Raw genomic sequence first — 19,483 nt, forward strand, 5'->3', positions numbered from 1 at the left:
TGAATTTCCCCTCAATTTTTTTGAATATGAGGAAATGACCTGCGTAGTCTCTCCCAGCATACACGCGGTTTGATTGGCTATGCGATTGTACTGGCAGATTTGAATAAACGGGATTTCATTGGCTGACGCCTCCGTCGAGGCGTCAAAAGTTGAACATTGCTCAACTTTTGACGCCAGCTACGCCAGCAACGCTCCACGTCGCTTCCCAAAATGCATTTCGGCTAAAAGTGACGTCACCCCATTCAAAGTGAATGGGCAGAAGCGTTGGAAGCTTCAACGCACGCCGCTGTTTGGACGGGCCATTAGTTATTAGTTAGTAATATGAATATAAAAGACATACAAAAACGAAAAAAAATCACGCATATAAATATAAAGAACAATTAAAACCAGAATAGTTTTCCTTTGTAAATCTACGTGAAGTTTTTTCAGTATTCTGCGGAAAGACTATATATTTTTCTTGTATTGGTCCTTGTGTTACTAGTGCACACTTTTCACTATCATTTAGGACATTTGGCCATTGTGCAGGGTCGTCTGATGTGATCAAACCTTTTGTAGTCGTGGTAGTGCTGCTGGAGCTAGGGGTTGACGTGTCATCTTCATGATGAAAAGATGTTGCTGTCCCACTGGAGGCAGATGTTGACGCCCCACTGGAGGCAGATGTTGACGCCCCACTGGAGGTAGATGTTGACTGAACTGCTATGACCAAAAAAGAAACAGGGAATATCATGTTACAAGGAACCTTTGTATTGCAATGCACAGTATAATCAATTAAAAGTGGAATACTTAACTTACCATCATCAGCATTTGGAGGTGGCACCTTATCATTTTCCGTTGCTGCTGCTGGTGCCAGAAACTTAAGAAAGGATCCTGAGGATAGATAATAAAGTGACATTTATAACAGTAACATGTTAACAATTCAAAATGCTTTCACTTTATATAATTCAAATTCCTCATATTCAGCTTTCGAATGTTGTTCTTGGGGATAGCTTCCACTATTCTTCATTGTTTACTATTTCCATTTAATTTGAAAGGGACAATGTGAACATGGTTCCAATACAGAGGATTGTGCTGGAGCCTGCACTATGGCTACTAAGGTACCAGACGTCCCCGTTTTCCGGGGACAGTCCCCGGTTGAAACTGTCCCCGGAAATGTCCCCGTTTTTTAATATATGTTAAAACACATAGCAACGTGAAATAAAACGTTTCATGTCAGGAAACACTGGGTAAACACTACAGACTGTGGTCAAGCCAGCCCGCACGTTGTATTGCGGTGCGCGAATATCCTATGCATTACGGTAGAGGCATGTAAAAGCGGCCTTAAAAATAAAAGCGTTTACTCGGTCAATAACAAATATACCTAAAAAACACACCAAACATATTCATATATACTGGAGCTTAAATTAAGAAATATGTCCTATATAATATGATCAATAATAATTAATAAAAAACATACTAGGCTACGCAGGGCCGCCCCTGGCCAACTTGGGGCCCCAAGCGACATTGTGAGATGAGGCCCCCCCCCCAACCGACAGGAGTGAAAACAATTTTTTTGGGAACAAAGTAGGCTACTTTGCAAATATAATTCCTTTTTATTATTATTATCAACGGTTACTTTTTTATACAGTGAGGTAAATGGTAAATGTGCATGTATGTCGCTCAGTATGCGTTTACAGGTGAATTTTGCATTTCCTGCCAAATACTAGCCTCAAAAAGATAAAAACATAATTAATGCAAATAAGCTACTTCTACTACTAATAATAATCATAATCAATTCAATAATAAAAATACTATATTGTTTTATTATAATATAGTTGTAATATAGTCAAGACAAAACATGCTTATGACATGCTCAACAACTGATATTTCTTAAATCTGTATTCTAGTTCCCTCTGTCAGCAATGTATCAACAACTACACACACATTTCTATCAGTATTTCTCTGTGTTGTAGTTGACATGATGATGACTGTTAGGAGTTAAGGGGAGAGGCCAGTGCTGGAATTGGGCCGGTACTCACCGGTACGCAGTACCGGCACTTCTGGTTCTGACCCATGGAGTACCGGCACTTCTTGCTCAGTACCGGCATGCTGGCGGTACTCCGGTACTCATGCACCGTGCCAGTACTCAACACTCTCCCGCCGTTCTTATTATACATCCATATATATATATATACAGCCGCCCGGTACTCAGTAGATGCGTCATGAGGTGCCGAACGGACATTCTCAACGCTCTAACCGCTGGAGTTTCACAGCGGCTGTCAGCTGTTTACTCCTGTCATTCAAACAGAACGTGCTGGAGAGGGGGCGGGGCTTATCTTCTCCATGTAAATACTGTGGTGGAAACGACTATGTCAAAATTAACCTATTTGACCGTGATTTAATAGTAATACACGTTTCAAAATAATAATAATAATAATGCCGAAGTAACAACATACTGAAAACTGTTAGTAAAACCATGTTTTAATGCTTTACCATTTACATACCTAGATGCACGTGTGTTGTGTTTATGCAGTGCAACTCCCACCCAGTGGGTGGCTATGTAGAGTGATAGAACAGAGCAGGCACGCCCCCGAGAGAAGGAAAGCAAGTCACGTCACAAATTAGCATTTCTAAAATGTTAGCGTGTATTAATAAAAGTGCAAAAAGACAGCGGTTGTCGCCGGAAGAAACTTCAAATACAGAGAATGCTGTGCCTGTGTTGGAAATTGTGTCTGATGGGGAGCTTTCTTTGGTTGATCCTCCTGCTCCAAGTTCTAGTGCATTAGCATTAGCACTAGCTCCGCCGCCTCCTCCAGAGCCTCTAACGTTAGCTGCTGCTGGCGCAACTGCCACCACCAACACTGGGCAAAGCGATGCACCTGACTGCTGGACAACGGACCAAGTGCAATATTTTTGCAAGACCAATGCATGGCTCCTTCTTAAAGATAAGAAGCTAGGATGTCGGATATGCAGAGATGTCAAATCTTTGGGAATACACACTGGACAAGGACTGAAATTGTCAACTGAATGGGGTGAGTGTGCAGTGTCTCATTTCGGTGTTGACAAGGGCAAACAACAAGCTAGCCTGAGAAAAAAAATCAAAGAACATAAAGAATCACAAGCCCATGTAAAAGCTGCTGACATCCTTACATCTGCTTCACGTGAAACTATTCAACATCAAGTGCAGTCTATGCATAAATCTGAATTAGACACCACTATCAGAGTTTTTCGAACGGCATATAAAATTGGCAAACATAGCCGGCCATTCACAGACATGCCAATTGATTTGAATGTACAGAAACTGAATGGGCTGAACGTGGGCAGGGTTTTGCACTCCAATAAAACCTGTGGCGAAATCATCGACCACATAGCTCATGAGCTGAAGAAAAAAATGGCAAAAGACATTACAGAAAACCAAAGAAAACTCTGTGTTTTGGTCGATGAATCTACCACTATTAGTGGTAAAACGGTGCTTGTTGTGTGTCTACGCTCAGCATTAGCTGATGCTGAGCCCGAAACGTTTTTTTGGGAGCTGATCGAGTTGGATGGAACAACGGCTGATGACATCACAAAGGCGTTAATGGAGTGTCTTGGAAGAGATTTTAACGAGGACTTTTTAGGTCAGTGTTTCGTTTCTTTTGCATGTGATGGGGCTTCAGTCATGCTAGGGAAGAGAACAGGCGTTGCTACCCAGTTGTGTAGTAAATTCCCAAGCCTGTTTGTGTGGCACTGATCCAATCATCGTCTAGAGCTGGCAGTTGGGGATGTGGTCAAGGAGGTCTCAGGGCTCAATCATTTCCAGATCTTTTTTGACAAACTCTATTCCTTGTTCCATGCCTCCCCCAAAAATCAGAGGCAGTTAGCGCAGTATGCGCAAGCAGTCGGACAGCGTCTCCTGGTGATAGGGCGTGTTTTGTCCATCCGCTGGGTGGCTTCAAGTGAAAGGAGCGTCAGAGCAGTCTGGGAAAACTACCGAGTGCTTCATGATCACTTCACAAATGCTGCAAACGACACGAGCAGGGATTCCAGAGACAGAGCAAAGTACAAGGGCCTGGATGATGTGCTCACATCTGCAACGTTTGTCAGCAATCTGGGACTGATGTACGATGCGCTCACAGAGCTCAGCGACCTCTCTCGGCAACTCCAAAAAAGAGAGATGACACTGCCTACAGCAGATAGGCTCTTAACTCGAGAAATACGAGTTTTTGAATCCATGGTCACCATGCCTGGCCCACACATGACTACAGTTCATACAGCTCTAGCTGAGAAGTCCTTCAAGGGTGTTGCCCTGCGTGAGAATGGCAGGCTTGTACAGATTCATGCAGGTCAGTTTTTCCGCAGTATGGTAGAGAATCTGAGACACAGAATGACTTCCACAACCTCCTCTCATGTCAGCACAAGAGAAATCCCATTACATGGCCGGGAGTCCCGGGACAATCAGCTAATCCAGGACATGAAAGTTATCCATCCTGGAAGTTGGCCTGAAGAGGAGTTAGACGTACAGTATGGGGACGTAGAGGTGCTACGTTTGTGCGAAGTGCTGAAAGTGGACAGAAGAGAGACTGTTCAGGGCTTTCGCGAATACAAGGAAACCAGGGCATCCCGTACACCTGCTGCCATGGAGCCTCTACTGAAAGCAGTCCGAACCATCGCTGTCTCCACTAGTGAGTGTGAGCGGGCATTCAGCTGCATGAACGATATCCTTACTGCAAAAAGGAATGCTCTCTCTGTCAGCCGACTGTCCAGCCTGGTTTTCATTAAATGTAATGGACCATCACTAGGACAGTTCAATCCGGAACAGTATGTGAGGTCCTGGCTGGCAAAGGGAAGGAGAAGTGCTGATGAAAGAGCCTGTCCAGCTCCAGCCCCTGATACTGATGTCCCCAAGGCCTTCTGGAGCCTTTTCTAACAATGTGAAGTATATTGCAAAGCAGCTCACCCAGTGAGAAGACTTTTGGCATAATGTGCCGATTTGTACAGATCCTGGAGATAGAAAGACTTCAGACCAACCAGGGAGTTATCTGATCAGCTTGGTGTTCAATGTAACTCTTTACCATGGCTCAGACTTTGTTACTTGCAGTTACAGTTTCTCATTTTAGATTGTGCAAATTTTGCATTTGTTTTTACATGTTCTTTGTTCATGCTCTTTATCATTTTTCTGAGTTGGAAAGTTAGATTGCATCATAGTTTACTTTATACATATTTGTATTCTTCAGTGGTGAAGTATATTGCAAAGCAGCTCAGCCATGTGAGAAGACTTTTGGCACTTTTTCGTTTTTCGTTTTCTGAGTTGGAAAGTTAGATTGCATTCAAAATGTACAGAAATACTTAATTTTGTTAAAGCTTTTTATAAAAAATGCTTCTGACCAGAGCTTTGTTTCCTTGTCATTAATGTTGAACACCACCAGAGGGGCTCTCACCTGAAAGGTCTCTGCTTCATGTGTCTTCAGCAGAAGATCTAGACTTTGATTGCTATATTTTCAGTTAATATTGACCTTACTGAGCTTTAGCCATATCCGCTGCCTATCATACAAAATGTTAAGTACAGTGAACCTTTCTAAAATATACAGTAGTAAAGAGACAAACCCACCAGCATTATAGTAGCCAAATTCTTGTTTGTGGGCTGTATATATAAAATTTACTTGAAAAAGTTGCTGATTTTAGAGTACTGGCACCTTTTTCATTCCAATTCAAGCACTGGGAGAGGCTGAGCATCACCATGAAATGTGCAAATTGACATAAAAATGAATAAAAGGGGAACAAATGCTCCATGTTTTTTAGGCTGTAAACTTTAACTGTTATGTAAGCCAAGTAGACAGACAGTATCACTCTTCCTCCTGTACATTAGCAGATAAAAGGCATAACATACTTGAATGAATGGTAAATAAAGAATACTGGAAATAACTGCATCTCCATTAGCCTATATGCTCTGCAGAGACCGCCTTCTTCATGTCGTGAATTGCAGCTGATGTTTTAAGATGGCAATTGGCAATTTGACTTATACAACATTCGTAAATTGTACATTTGACTCATACAATAACCCACCTTCGAGTGATGCGCTAGTTTCTTCATGTTTTGTTTTTTGCGCCGGACTGAAACTGTCTTTCCACCGACATCTCTTCACCTGCACTAGTGGCCGTATCAAAGCCGTGATTGGTCAGATGTGGATTCATTGCAACAGTGTCGGGTTACAGACGTGCTCCTCTTGTCACCTCTCACTCTCACTCTCGCGGGGGGTGCGCGGAGAACTGAGCGGAGAACTGCGCACAGCAGCTGAGGCCCTCTGGGCGGGGCCACCTGCGCAAGGCGGGGCCCCATGCAGCCTGCGTGATTGGCCTGTAGGGAGGGGCGGCCCTGAGGCTACGTATAACTAGCCTACCACATTATAACTGAGTGAATGTAAAATGTAAGGATACAGTTATGAAGACATATCTGACATTTCCACTGGGTGACTAATTGCAATTGATGTTGACACCATCTCACAACACTCCTAAAATAACATTACTTTATGAAGCACAATTTAAAATGTATGCTGTTTAAAATCTCAAATTAGATCTATTGTCCATCTATATTTTGATTATTATTTAATGGAAACTGTCCATAATCATAGTGTCATTCGAAGTCAATCAAAGACTTATTTCACTCCAGGGTGATAGCAGGACACCCCATCTAGTCAATCAGAGAAAATCAGGACAATCTGATGAAGAGTTTCAAAATAAAAGACCTTTGAAATCTCATATATGGGCTATCATCCCTCTATTTTTAGATAAGAATAAAACAAAAACTATCCAGTATCAAAGACTTATTTCACTTCAGGGTGATAGCAGGACACCCCATCTAATCACTCAGAGAGAATCTGGACAATCTGATGTACAGTTTCAAAATTAAAGACCTAAAGTCTCATATATGAGCTATCGTTCTTCTGTTTGTATCCAACAGTTAACATTTTCGAATTACATTGAACCAGAATCGTCCCCCTTTTTTCTTTAACAGTGAAGAAAATTGGATATGTTAATGAGATTTTGACCGAAAAATTCCAAATGTCCCCGGTTTTCATTTAGAAAATCTGGTCAGCTTAAATACTAAGGTTGAAATATACAGTTGTCAGTATCATCATAAAACCACTCTGTACATTACAGAGAAGCAAAATACAATAAAATACACTCAACACATAGCACACTAACTTAACAATAAGTTATTTAGAGTACACTTGTCCAAATGTCTTTCATCTACATTTCCTAATTTATAGCTTGACAGTTAGCTCAGTCAGACACAGCTTCATCATTTAACTAGCCTACAGAAAAAGTTAGCTGATTTCCCCCTCCAAACTACTCCAAATTATTTGTATCGCAAATAAAGCAGAAAAAACATACATTATTTAACTCTTGTAGGCTACTAGCGTCAGTGCCGCTTCTCAGCAATTACCGTAAAGGCGCAATTAATCGCGCACTCACAAATGAAAAGCTGCTGATTTGACCAAGCAAACACGAGAGATGGCTGAGTTCACCGCAGTTGTATTATACCCTTGGTGTAATTTTTCTTTTTGTGTGTTATCCTATAACTCTAATTATTATTTTATATCATGTTCTTCTGTTGGAAAAAAAAACTGTATCCGGTTTCGTTTGTTGTTGTGCTGTTCTGTTTCCGGTGTGGATGTAGCCGAGGCAGCTGTTTATGGTTCATCCAAAATGACCAAACTGCAGCTACTGAACGCCTACCTGACGGAGCGGCTGACGGTGGTGGTGAAGGAGATCCTGGACGTGGTGGGGGACACGGTCACCGAGTACCGGGAGGAGACCGCCAGGACCAAGCGGGAGAACGAGAGCCTCCGGAGGCAGCTGCGGGACATCCTGCTGCTGGAGGCCGAGACAGAGTGGCTGAGTAAGGGCCGAGCTAGTCTGCTAGCTTTACAGGAGAGCTGTGATGGAGCGTTCCAAACCGCTCTGAAAAATATGTGCATTTTAATATTACATATCTATGTGACGTTTAAAAGCAACTAAAATCTACACTTTAACATGTTACCATGCAGTTAAAGTGCTATCTTTAAATCGGCACATATACAATTAACCAACTAGTCTAAATGGTATGACAAATATTACTTTTTGTAGCAGTTACTGTTACTTTCTGTTTTCACATTAGCAACCGTTTCGGATAGAGATTAACGTTTGAAATATATTGTTTCAGAATGTGTACAACCCTTTGCTTAATAGTGCTCTATGTTGAACGTAAAACAACATCACCTTGAATTGCCAGATGATAGCGTAGAGTCTGGCGTGGTGTTCTCTCCACGCAGGAGGTATTTAGTGTCTTACTAAATTGCTTAATAAACATTCAGAGTCCCAGCTGACTGCCTGTTATTCTTGTTTTATTAAAGGGGAATTCCTTACACATTTACCTATCTGCAGTCAGAGGACCGATAGTTAATACTCTCTCAAAGGGTTTCATTTAGGGACAGTCAACAAATGATTTGTTTTAATGACAGAAAACAAATGTTATATTAACTTCCCCATATGATTGAAAACTAGGCTTAAACAACTATAATAATCGTGTCTTGTGTGGCACAAATATTTTATTACTGATGTGTCATGAATTTATCTAAAATATTTGAATAGCAGATTATTAGTATTTTTAATAGCTTCCATGTCATGTGACCTGGGGCCTCATTTATAAACGTGTGTACGCTCAAAAAATGGCGTACGCCAGTTTCTACGCAATGTTTGCGATTTATAAAATACTAACTTGACAGGAAAACGTGCGGTCCTCCACGCAAACTCTAACCCATGCGTACGCACTAAGCACAAAAACGGGAGAGACGAGAAACTGCGACCGCGTTGGCAGAAGGAAGAATGGAGAGAAATATGTGGAAATAATACCATAAATAAAATGTTGCCTCTCATTTATCATATATGAAGAATTCATTTTCAAACATTGATTAAAGCCAATCTTAAAAAGATTAAACAATCGCCTGTTTGAGACTCCTCGGTGCACACAAAAACATAACTTGGATAAATAAATAAATACGGAAATGTTAGTGATCACCCCTCGATTATGTTCTCTTGTTAAGAAATGTTTTCTCATTTCTCAATGATAAACAGGAGGACAGAATTACGTCTAAACTGACGCCGTTTTGCATTTCTATAGGTTGTATAGATATGAGCATGGTTTTATATACTATCACGTTTAATCATGTTTTATGCCGTTCGCCGCCTACTTGATAAGTCGCTCGTAAAACACAGGAGGTATGGAAAAGAAGAACACCATATGTGATAAATTGTACAGGTAATATAACACAACACATACGTTTTATTTCCTTTAACTGGTGGATATAGAGTTGCTGGGGGGGGGGGGGGGGGGGGGTTGAGACGCACAGGGGGGTTGAGACGCACAGGCTGCAGTGGAGACGCTGCGCACACAAACCACCAAATACAAAAACATAATTCAGATCCAGTCGTCATGACTCCACACCGGAGGGATTCCCCGATCATTTCTTACAGTCTCTCATCAAGGGGGGGTCTCCTGTCCCCGGTACAAACACACTGCCTGAGGAAGGCTATGTGTATTTATTTTGTCATTAACCTTTTTCGGGCCATTTATTTATTTATTTTGGTGACGATCCGACCTCCATGCTGCTACTCTGGTTCAAACTGTCGTCATTTCCTGTGATCTTCTTCATGCAGTCAGTCAAAATGAATATTAATACGGGGCGTTTATTTGACTATTTACAGGCAAATATGGGCGTTACGTGAAGTCCGCAAAAGCTGCGCTGCATTTCAAGTTGATTGTCATTTACAAAGGGAAACCGGCGTAGGACGTGCCGCACACACGCAGTGTTTTATAAATCGTAAAATGTCAGTGCGTATTTATTTGCTTTGTCCTACGTAAGCAACCTTCCCACGTGAATCCTACGCAAGGCGTTATAAATGAGGCCCCAGGTGACTTAAAATCAATGCAGTGTTGTATTATTACACTGGACAAGTAGGACACACCTCTTTTTATTAGATTTGCTTTTATTTATATGCATATTTGTATGATTATTCATCATTTGAACAGCACACGAAATGAGTGCCTAGTGTGAGATGACTAGTTAAAGTAGGGGGGAGAGAGAGACATGTGGTTTAACCTTACAAGGTTGTTATCACTACCATACATTCCCTTACATTTGTGGTGCCAATGCAAGCATTTCTTTATTATCTTCAATCTTTGTTTCTGTGGTTCCAGGGTCCACCGGGTCCAGTCTTGGGTTAGAGTCTCCGGAGCAGAGAAGCTGTGATCCAGAGCCGCGGCCCCGCTCCAAGGAGCCCGACTCCCCCCTGAACCAGCAGGGTGTTTCTGTGGAGAGGGAGACGTGCCCCCTGCAAAATTGGAAACTTGCTGATGCCTTGGAGCCCACACTGAAGCCGGACCCTCAGACGAAGGATGCCTCACCCCTTCCAAGTTACTCTTCCTCGGCCCCAAACATCCAAATTGAAGTCCCTCTGCTGAGAGAGGAGCCCCAGGCCCTGCCTCTGATTAAAAGTGAGCCTGAGGACCACACAGTGAGTGAACCTGAGTCTGTGCAGGAGCAGGCAGCTGTCAGGAGCAGCACGGTGTTGGTGCGTGTGGACAGAGAGGAGGCTCACAGAAACGGGAAGTGCTCTCCGGAGAGACTCGCAGGAGATGAAGGTGCAGCTGTGGGTTACATCCCTGAGCTTGTGCACCGCTGCCCCCGCTGCGGCGAGGCGTTTGGCCATGCCGGCAGCCTGCGACTGCACCTGGAGCAGAAGAGGAAGTCCTACGCCTGCGACTGGTGCTGCAAGTCCTTCGCTCAGTCGGCCGACCTGCGGCGCCACCTGCGAACGCACACGGGGGAGCGGCCGCACCGCTGCACCTTCTGCTCCAAGAGCTTCAGCCAGAGGGGGAACCTGCGGCGCCACCTGCGCATCCACACGGGGGAGCGGCCGTACAGCTGTCCCTACTGCTGCCGCACCTTCAGCGACGGAGACACCATGAAGAAGCACAAGCGCACGCACTCAGGGGAGAAACCGTACAGCTGCGAGCAATGCTCCAAATCCTTTAGCAGCGCCAGTGGGCTGCATATACACTTAAAGAAGGACATGTGCTACGCGGCTAACACCTGATGGGCAGCTACAGCAAAGACATGCACATATGCACAGAGTGCTGCAGGAATGAGTCCTTAATCCCTGAATTTAGTGAGCATTCTAGGACTTCCTGTTCTCATTTATTTCTAAAAAGATTAATTTACATGTTCACCTTGCCGTGGTGCATAATGCTGCATAAATAAACACAGTTAGATGAATTCACGTGGAAGGCTTTCATGTGCCTTAAAAACAGCCGTGCTAACAAGTTGCTAAATGGGACGACTAAACGTCATCACGCCGAACATTAGCAGCCTTTAGCTTAGCGGCGGTGACTTGAAGTCATGTGACCGTGCTGTAGTTCCTCTATAGCCTAACATTAGCTTTTAACTTCTGGAGATTGCATTTACGCTTTTAAAATCGTAAACATGTTAATACGTGGATATTAACCTGCTTAACAAAATGTGTAAGTATCAATAACATTTGTTGGTCACAGATTTAATTTTTTGCATTGTCTTTTTGTGAAGGGAACCAGGCAGATGCTAACTTCAGCGTCAGACTACAAAAATACATGAATCCTGCACTTCTCTATATATATTTATTCTAAGTAAAGGACGTAAGCATTACAAGCCAGTCGGATATATAAAATGGTGGATCTCTAAATATATATATTTATGTATTATTTGATGTATAACATATTTTATATTGATAATTAAAATCTGCCAAGTAACTAACTCATCAATAACAACTACAACATTTAAAAATAAAATAATGAATAGAAGAATAAAACTGACCCTCACATTTTGCATCAAAAAGTAAATAACAATCAAAGAATTGCCAATTAATTATCATTTACGTCGTTATTTAAATGATAAAATAGCAAAGGAAGAACATATTTGAGTGAAGTACACGTACCTGTAAATTGAATATATTGCCTCTATATATCTATCCTGCTGGCTTGTGATGCACCGGATGATGTCTTTACTTTTTCTCTGATTCCTCCTGCTGAGGGTCTTTAATGCACTTTGTTTGGTTTTACTCTGACAGGGACAGGAAGTAGTCTATAGGCAGCTACACAGTCGCACTTATGTCATCCCTGCATTATTATGTATTTATTTATTTTAATTTCTTAAGTTGGGACCCTTCAGTGTAACACCACACTAAAACATTAAATATAAAAATATTATTTATTTCCTTTTTTTATCAATGTATAAACTATGTCTGATCTCACGCCACAATATTTATTTTTTGGAGATTGTGATTGGAAATGCAGATATGATGTTAGATAGTAGATTTGTGGTATTTCACAGAAAAACCAGAAAACGTGTGTTAGCAGATAGTTATGTGTGAAGATCTTTACTGTGGGATTATTTTGTATTGAGGTAAAAATTATGTTTTTTTAGAAAAATAAATGTTCAGTCAAACTGTTCCCGAAAAAGTTGATTTCTAATAAAGTTGTACATTTAGAGTCGTGCACATTGATCACTTTACCTTATTGACTTTTGATGCTCTCACTCACTTAAGGTTCAGTACTGATCATTTGTATTTAATCCATAAACAATTTTTCCTCCCGTCTATTATTTTGTTCTACAGCACACTTTTTTTGTCTTGTTTTTTTTCTCCCAAAAATTAAACCAAACGTTCTACAGTTTCAAGTTTCAGAAAGAAAAATACATTTTTAATATTGCAGATTTAAAATACAAAAACTAAATAAGGACTGCTTCAAGGAGAAAATAAAGTTGAATTAATTAAAGTCTCGAATTGTTTTAAAAAATAAATTCTTACTTGGAAACGGCTTTTGCTGTGAGAAATATATTTCCTGTCTAGTACATATTACTACAATACATTTCCACCAAAAAAATATATAAAATGTTGTAATAAAAGACCCAAATACTCTACTTTGACTTATTCAATGACTTTCTGCAGCAGATCTTTGGTGAAGAGAGACGCCTTACAAAAGCTGCACCACGATGAGTGGCCTGAAAAGATCTGGACACAAGAATAAAATGAAACAAAAAATGATATAAATGTATATTTTAAATGTGTTTTTCTATTTAAACAGTATCGACAAATGGCACAGGCATAAAGCAGAAATTAAAGTTCATATGAAAAGCTGTATTTTGTTCTCCTGTCATTATTAATTGAAACATATATATGCTTTTTGCCACAAGTTTGAACGAAATAGCAAGCATTGGAAAGGTCCAACAAAAGCAGCTAAGTGTTTTGGTGCAGCTGCAGTGCTCCTCTCCGGCTGCAGGGGGCAGCAGTGACACACTACACTGCATTCCAAATGTCTTTTATTGATCGTACATAAAACACCTGATAGAAATGTAAGAACAACTGTAAAGCACAAGATCATTGTAAACAACAGTTCTACGATATGTATATTCATATAGATATCGTATAGAAAGCCACACTCGTACATTCATACAGTCGTGCATAAAAGAAGAAGAACACTGTAAACAGAAGAATCCCAACATGTACCTGAATGCCTCATCATGTTTCAACATTTGGAAAACAGGCAGCATGAGTATAGAGATATAAATATCAACATATATCATCATGCAACACCAAGGAAGAACCACTTTATTCATAAATCATCAGCATCATGACAACAAAATGATGCACAACGTCTGTTTTCACTCTTTAGAGGAGGAATATGAAGGAAACTCAGATTATATATCAGGTGTAGACCCAAATGAGCAACATGACACCTGCACAGGTTTAAATGGATGCTGCAGATGAGAAATATGTTTATGTTGGCTATGCCCCTGCCTCAAAACAGCTATCATAAAATCATGTTTAGCAAAGGTAACTTGGCAAATATAATAAAAATGTGAATTGATAAAAATTGTTTTACTCATACACTTTTTAACATAACATGCAATAGAACTTAATATTACTTTCCCCATGCAATGTGCATTGGTGTTAAAAAAAAAAGCATATTTACGTATTACTTTTTCAATATCATTTGCATTGGTGAACAAATAACTCTTTTAAATATTTTACTGAAGTTAACGTAAAATGAGCTTTTTACATCATGTGCATTGATGTTAAAATATATTGATGTTTAATGCTTTATAAAACATATCTTACTTGTAATGTTAGTCTATTGGGCCCTGGTGTACTTAAGTAAACATAGTACTACTTAGGTGAGGAAATACACGTTATTAGTAAAATCCTGCATTCACCATCTTACTTAAAAGTACACATGTAGCAGCATCAACATATACTTAGTAAAAGTACTCATTATACAGATCATATATTTATTTCACAGTGTTCAATTTAAAAAAGGAGTCAGTTGGAAAACATTTTCATGGAGCTAGCATTAGCTTGCTTAGCGTGCTAAGGACAGCTGTATATATGTGTCAGTTGTCACTTGTGGCGGGAACATTGAAGGTCGCTGGCTACTTCTACTTCTATCTAAAGTTGTTTGAAATATTAATCAATGTTTTAATTGTAAATCTACCTATGTTATTATTATTGAAAATGAAGTAGGCGGGGCTCGATGAACATTCAATTTCAAGAATTGACTGATTTCTTGTGAGGTTACAGTAAGTTATTTATATTAAAATATCAGCTTTTTCCAACATCCCGGTCTGCTTCAAAAAGCGCATGAGAACAATGTTTCTATAATGAATTTAACACCTAAACGGTATACACAGGTCTGCACTGCTATTCTATCATAGGGTGTTAAATAATAACTCTTATTTCATTTATGAGAGTCACCAATTTGGCATAGTTAGCAAGATACTGTAGCTTACAGTAGATTCACTAGCTAGCTTGCTTGTTCGATGGGTAGTTCCTGTAGGCTAGCTAACTGGTTAGATAGCGAACGTTAGCTAGCTTGTAAAGTAAATAGCTAACTTTAGCTTGCTTGTTCAGTATTTGCTCACGTTCGCTGGATAGATAAATGGATAAATAGATAGATAGATGACAGCTAATGCTCATACGTTCGCTAGATAGCTGACGTTCGCTAGCTAAATAGCACACTGGTTAATTGAATTTGCTCTATAGGTTAACTTGTGTATACCGATATGCTTGGGTATTTATCCTGGCTTCTAGTAGATGAGCCATCTACACCCAAAGACACCAAAGAGTCCTAAAACATTTCCTCATATAAGATTTTGGGCCATTTTCATAATGTGACAAAATGACAAATGACAGAGGATGGATGTGATACCATAAAACCATTCCTTCACTGCAGTGTAGCTATAAATAATGCCAAATAAAATGTATTGTTTACAATCCTGCTTGTGATAACCGGAAGAACAATATAATTATTTGAATAGATATTGGGCCATGACAAAATATTTATCAAATATATCTATTTGAATAGAGAAAAAAAGTATATTGGAAGTGGTGGAACGTACCAAAGTACATTTACACAAGTATTGTAATTAAGTACAATTTTGAGGTACTTTACCTGAGTATTTGTATGTTTATGCTCCTTTATACTTCTACTCTTCTTCCTTTTGGAAGCCATTATTATATATTTTTCTCCACTATATGTATACTGACAGCTTTAGTTGCTTTACATATTCAGATTATTAGCAAATAAAAACATTTAATAAACTAGTAAATAAACATTAAAATATAATTAAGATAAATTATCCAGCAGCAGTTTGTAAAGTAATTCAAATTTGCTATAAAGAATGTCAGCTGTGATACAGAGAACACACATTATTGCATCAACAATTATAATCCAGTAATTTAACATGTATGATTCTGAAATGGGCCATTACACATTAGTACTATTACTTTTTGTACTTTAAGTGTATTTTAAATGCCAATACAGCAGTATACATAGTAAAAAGAATGAAATAAAGCTACTCCTTTTACATCGGGAAGCTTTAAAGTTATGAACACTAATGCATCAATAGTTACAATCAACAATATAATTAATGTTCTTCTAAAAACATGGTTGTGCTTTAGTATTTTTTTAAGTCAAGTACTTTTACTTTAGTAAGATTATGAATGTAGGATGTTAACTTTTAACAGAGTATTTTTACATAGTAGCCTATTGCTTCTTTTAACTGGTGGAAATGTACAGAAGTACTGTACTTAAGTACACATTCTAAATTGTCTGCTACTTTATACTCCACCACTTGTATTTAATAACTGTTGTTCCCAGTTACTTGGCAGATTACTTGCAGAATGAATGACCAGATTTGATAAGCTCTGGGTGCTATAGAATGGTGCAGAAAAGAGTCCTCAAACCCAGAGAAGACATATCATTTTACCACTGGTTCCCTTGTCTCGGAGTAAACGGTTATTTTAACGTGTTTGTGGTTATATGCCTGAAATAAGGTCTGTGGTTAAAACAAGAGTTTTTCATGATTTGTTCTACGACATAAAATACATCAGCAATCAGCCTACTCAAGCAGTAATGAGACCGGCTTCAGCTTAGCATTAGTGATGCGCCGCATGGCGACCGTAATGTGGAAATGTCCATGCTAAACAAACGTGTTAAGTATCATGAATGTGTGTTTGCCCCAGAACTTATTTTCAGCAATATACCAATATCCGATGGGAAAATCTCATTGCTCTATGTCTAGGGAACCCTTTGCAATGCCAACTTTCGGGTCAGTCTACAGTACACCCATACATCATCACTGCATTACTCTATAGCCTGAATGCACCATGAACATAAGGACTATAATAAAAGAAGTGTACTTGTTAAAACGGTTTGGCTCATTTGAAGCTAATGTTGCAGGATTCTTGCTGTTCTAGGTTTATCTTCATGTTTGGTTGCATTTATATGAAGTCGCTTTGGAAAAAAAAAGTCGGCTCAATTAAATGTAATGTAAAGTTCAATCAAAGCTTTTTCTTAAACAAAACATGCATTTGAATTTCTGCAGCTGTGGTTTCTCTGAATGTGTGCGTCAGTGTCTGACCCCTGTGAGCTTCTTCTCACTAATGAAGGCACACCATCACTTCCTCTCATTGCCAGCGGCTTCCGTGGTGAAGCTGCTGCAGAGCCCCCCCCATGTTAGTCGTGGCTGAGGGTGCGGGGCAGCTCGTTGCTCAGGATGTGCCAGCGCTCCACCCTCCGGCCCGGGCTCTTCAGGCAGTCGGTCCAGTGACGGAGGCCGTCACCCTGCGAGTGTCCGCTCAGACACACCCCACCTGTAGACAGAGGGAGGAGTGTTGGTGTCAGGAAACACTCGTCTGCAGTTTCACAGGACAGCTGAATATGTATTACAGCCAGTGGGGGAAGGTTACCAACTTCATTTCATTAATAAAATAAAAAATATTATTATTTTTAAAGATATTAAAAAATATATTGTTTTACATTTAAAAATAATCTCTAAATATATAATATATATGATATTACCCTAAACTCAATCTTTCCTTCAATTTGTCATTTTCTTTTATAAATGTTTTCATTGATGTAGAAATACAATTTATAGTTTCTAATTACATGATAGCTTTAATCTTTACCTTTATTTTAGAAGTCAACAGTCATTATAAATAACTCAATGTATTACTTTAAAAACTTTATAATCTCTTTTGTCTCACTTTTTAAAAGTTGTAAAAACTCTTCTTACTTTTATTACATTTTAAATAATGTATTCAGTTTTTTCATTTCCATTCTTTCTTTTATTTTTTGTTGTCGTTAAAAATGTATAAATATGGCAGGATGAAAAATAAGTGATAAGTTGTAATTTAAATAATTGCAATAAAAAATGCCACAAAAATATAATTAAAGATTTCCCTTTTGGAACCAACTTCCATCCAAATCAATAATGCCAAACTTTCATTCTTTTTCTCAAAAAAGAATTCATCCAGTTATGCATTTAATAAGTGTTATTAATAATGGATGTCAAAAGTCTAAGTCACACCTTTTCAGTCAATATTCTTTTTGTAGTCTGTCACTTCAAAGTTACTTCAGGAGACCAAACACTGGCCAAGCAGGTTCAATTCACCCTGAACTGAAATGATCAGCCCCTCCAGAGCTCTTTATTCCCATCATTAGCAAGAATATTATGATGATAATAAACAGACACTGAGGAGCAGATTGTAACATAGTAAACATTGAAATGCTTCGACTGAACAGCTTTGCTGACACTAACGAGCCACGTGTGAGAGGTTCATGAATATTTACAGATTTGTTTTGTGATCATTTCCACAGACGTTCAGCACTCTTGCATAAAAACATGTTGTTGTTCTCAAAGAGGCCTCCTGGTTCAGAGGGAGTTTCCCTACGTTCCTGTGACGGTCGGGGTCTCACCTATGAAGTCGTTGGAGCGTCCCAGGTCGTAGTCCCACACCGTCACCTCCAGCGACTTGTTGGAGAGCTCCGACAGCGAGATCTCGTAGAAAAACTCCTGCAGGGAGAGGCAGATTTAAAAACACCATGAGGTCAACCATAAGACAATGTGTGGTGATATTCTACACATCTTTATACACATTTATTGTTGTCATATATCTTAGAACGACCTGCCTGAGGAGATCAGGGTTACAAAATATGTCAGCTCTTTTAAGTCGCTTATTAAAAACTCAAATGTGATTTGACTTTTAGTCTTATTTTATTTTTCATTTATTCTTGATCTATGTATTTTTGGTTTATTATTTTCTATGTGTTTTACGTGTGTATGTTATATAACGTATTTGTATGTGAAAGCACTTGGTAACTATGTTTTGAAAAGTGCTATATGCATAACGTTTATTATTATTATTAGTAGTAGTAGTACAATGGCATTTTTTATTTTATTTTATGGGGTAACTGTTAAGAAATCAAATTTCCCCCTGGGGATTAATACAGTCATTTCTGTACAGACTTACTATACTGTACTGTGTTTGTATCAATGCCCGTTATATCTCCTTTCTCTGTGCTATGAAGCTCCATTGTTGCTCAAAAACTTAAACAAAAATGAATATATTATTCGGAATTAAATCTAAACATGAAACTTATGGAAAATAAAGTTTTTCTTAATACAATACATGTCATCAATCCTGTGTCATAAGAAGTTAAATTAAATATCAGCCTTTCCCAGAATTTATTTATTTTTAATTAAAAAAGGTTTATTTGAGAATAATTGTACTTAATTTGAGCGGCGGGTGCCGAGCTTGTTGAGTTTTCTGATTCCAATGGACACTGAATCAGGGTTAGAGACCCTAGCTCGGAATATCAGGAATGTACTCTTTCTGGATGAAATGTTGTCATGGTTCAGGTGGAAATTGAATGTAGAACCAAATTTAAAAAAGTAATTAGTAACATAAGTATGAGGGCGGTGGTGGTCACCAGTTTGAGTCCCGGAAAGACCAAGTGCTACCGAGGTGTCCCTGAGCAAGGCATCGTTCCCTACACTGCTCCCAGGGCGCCGTACATAATGGCAGCCCACTGCTCCTAACACTAGGATGGGTCAAACGCAGAATGTAAATGTCCCCTCTGTGGGACGATTAAGGGTATATAAATAAATACAAAT

General features: G+C 39.3%; 2 protein-coding genes and 1 long non-coding RNA gene across 4 annotated transcripts in view; 1 reads left to right on the top strand and 2 right to left on the bottom strand.

Annotated features, from left to right (window-relative positions):
- Nucleotides 1-209: 209 nt before the first annotated feature.
- On the bottom strand, nt 210-7,837 carry LOC117540111. Its single transcript, XR_004568118.1, has 3 exons — nt 7,695-7,837; nt 793-867; nt 210-696 (listed from the first exon to the last, which is right to left on the bottom strand). It is a non-coding gene; the product is annotated as an uncharacterized LOC117540111 (long non-coding RNA).
- On the top strand, nt 7,616-13,167 carry LOC117540103 (zinc finger protein 358-like). The gene is made up of 2 exons (XM_034206599.1): nt 7,616-7,857; nt 10,195-13,167. Exons 1-2 carry the CDS (start codon nt 7,665-7,667, stop codon nt 11,091-11,093), a joined length of 1,092 nt encoding a protein of 363 aa, XP_034062490.1. The 5' UTR covers nt 7,616-7,664; the 3' UTR covers nt 11,094-13,167.
- Nucleotides 13,168-13,331: 164 nt separating this feature from the next.
- Nucleotides 13,332-19,483, bottom strand: part of doc2a (double C2-like domains, alpha) — a 185,735-nt gene continuing 179,583 nt past the window's right edge. For both annotated transcript variants that reach the window (XM_034206677.1, XM_034206682.1), the window contains exons 10-11: nt 18,286-18,382; nt 13,332-17,180 (exon numbers count right to left, since the gene is read on the bottom strand). In XM_034206677.1, coding sequence (XP_034062568.1) covers nt 17,044-17,180; nt 18,286-18,382 — 234 coding nt within the window. In that variant the 3' untranslated portion in view covers nt 13,332-17,043. The remainder of the gene's footprint in view (nt 17,181-18,285; nt 18,383-19,483) is intronic.

The sequence above is a fragment of the Gymnodraco acuticeps genome, unplaced genomic scaffold (assembly GCF_902827175.1).
Source record: "Gymnodraco acuticeps unplaced genomic scaffold, fGymAcu1.1, whole genome shotgun sequence".
Lineage (NCBI taxonomy): Eukaryota > Metazoa > Chordata > Actinopteri > Perciformes > Bathydraconidae > Gymnodraco > Gymnodraco acuticeps.

Coding starts and splice junctions, on each gene's coding strand:
- LOC117540103 (XM_034206599.1), top strand. CDS start 7,665: ATGACCAAACTGCAGCTACTGAACGCCTACCTGACGGAGCGGCTGACG. Junction 7,858..10,194: donor GGCCGAGACAGAGTGGCTGA/GTAAGGGCCGAG, acceptor CTGTGGTTCCAG/GGTCCACCGGGTCCAGTCTT.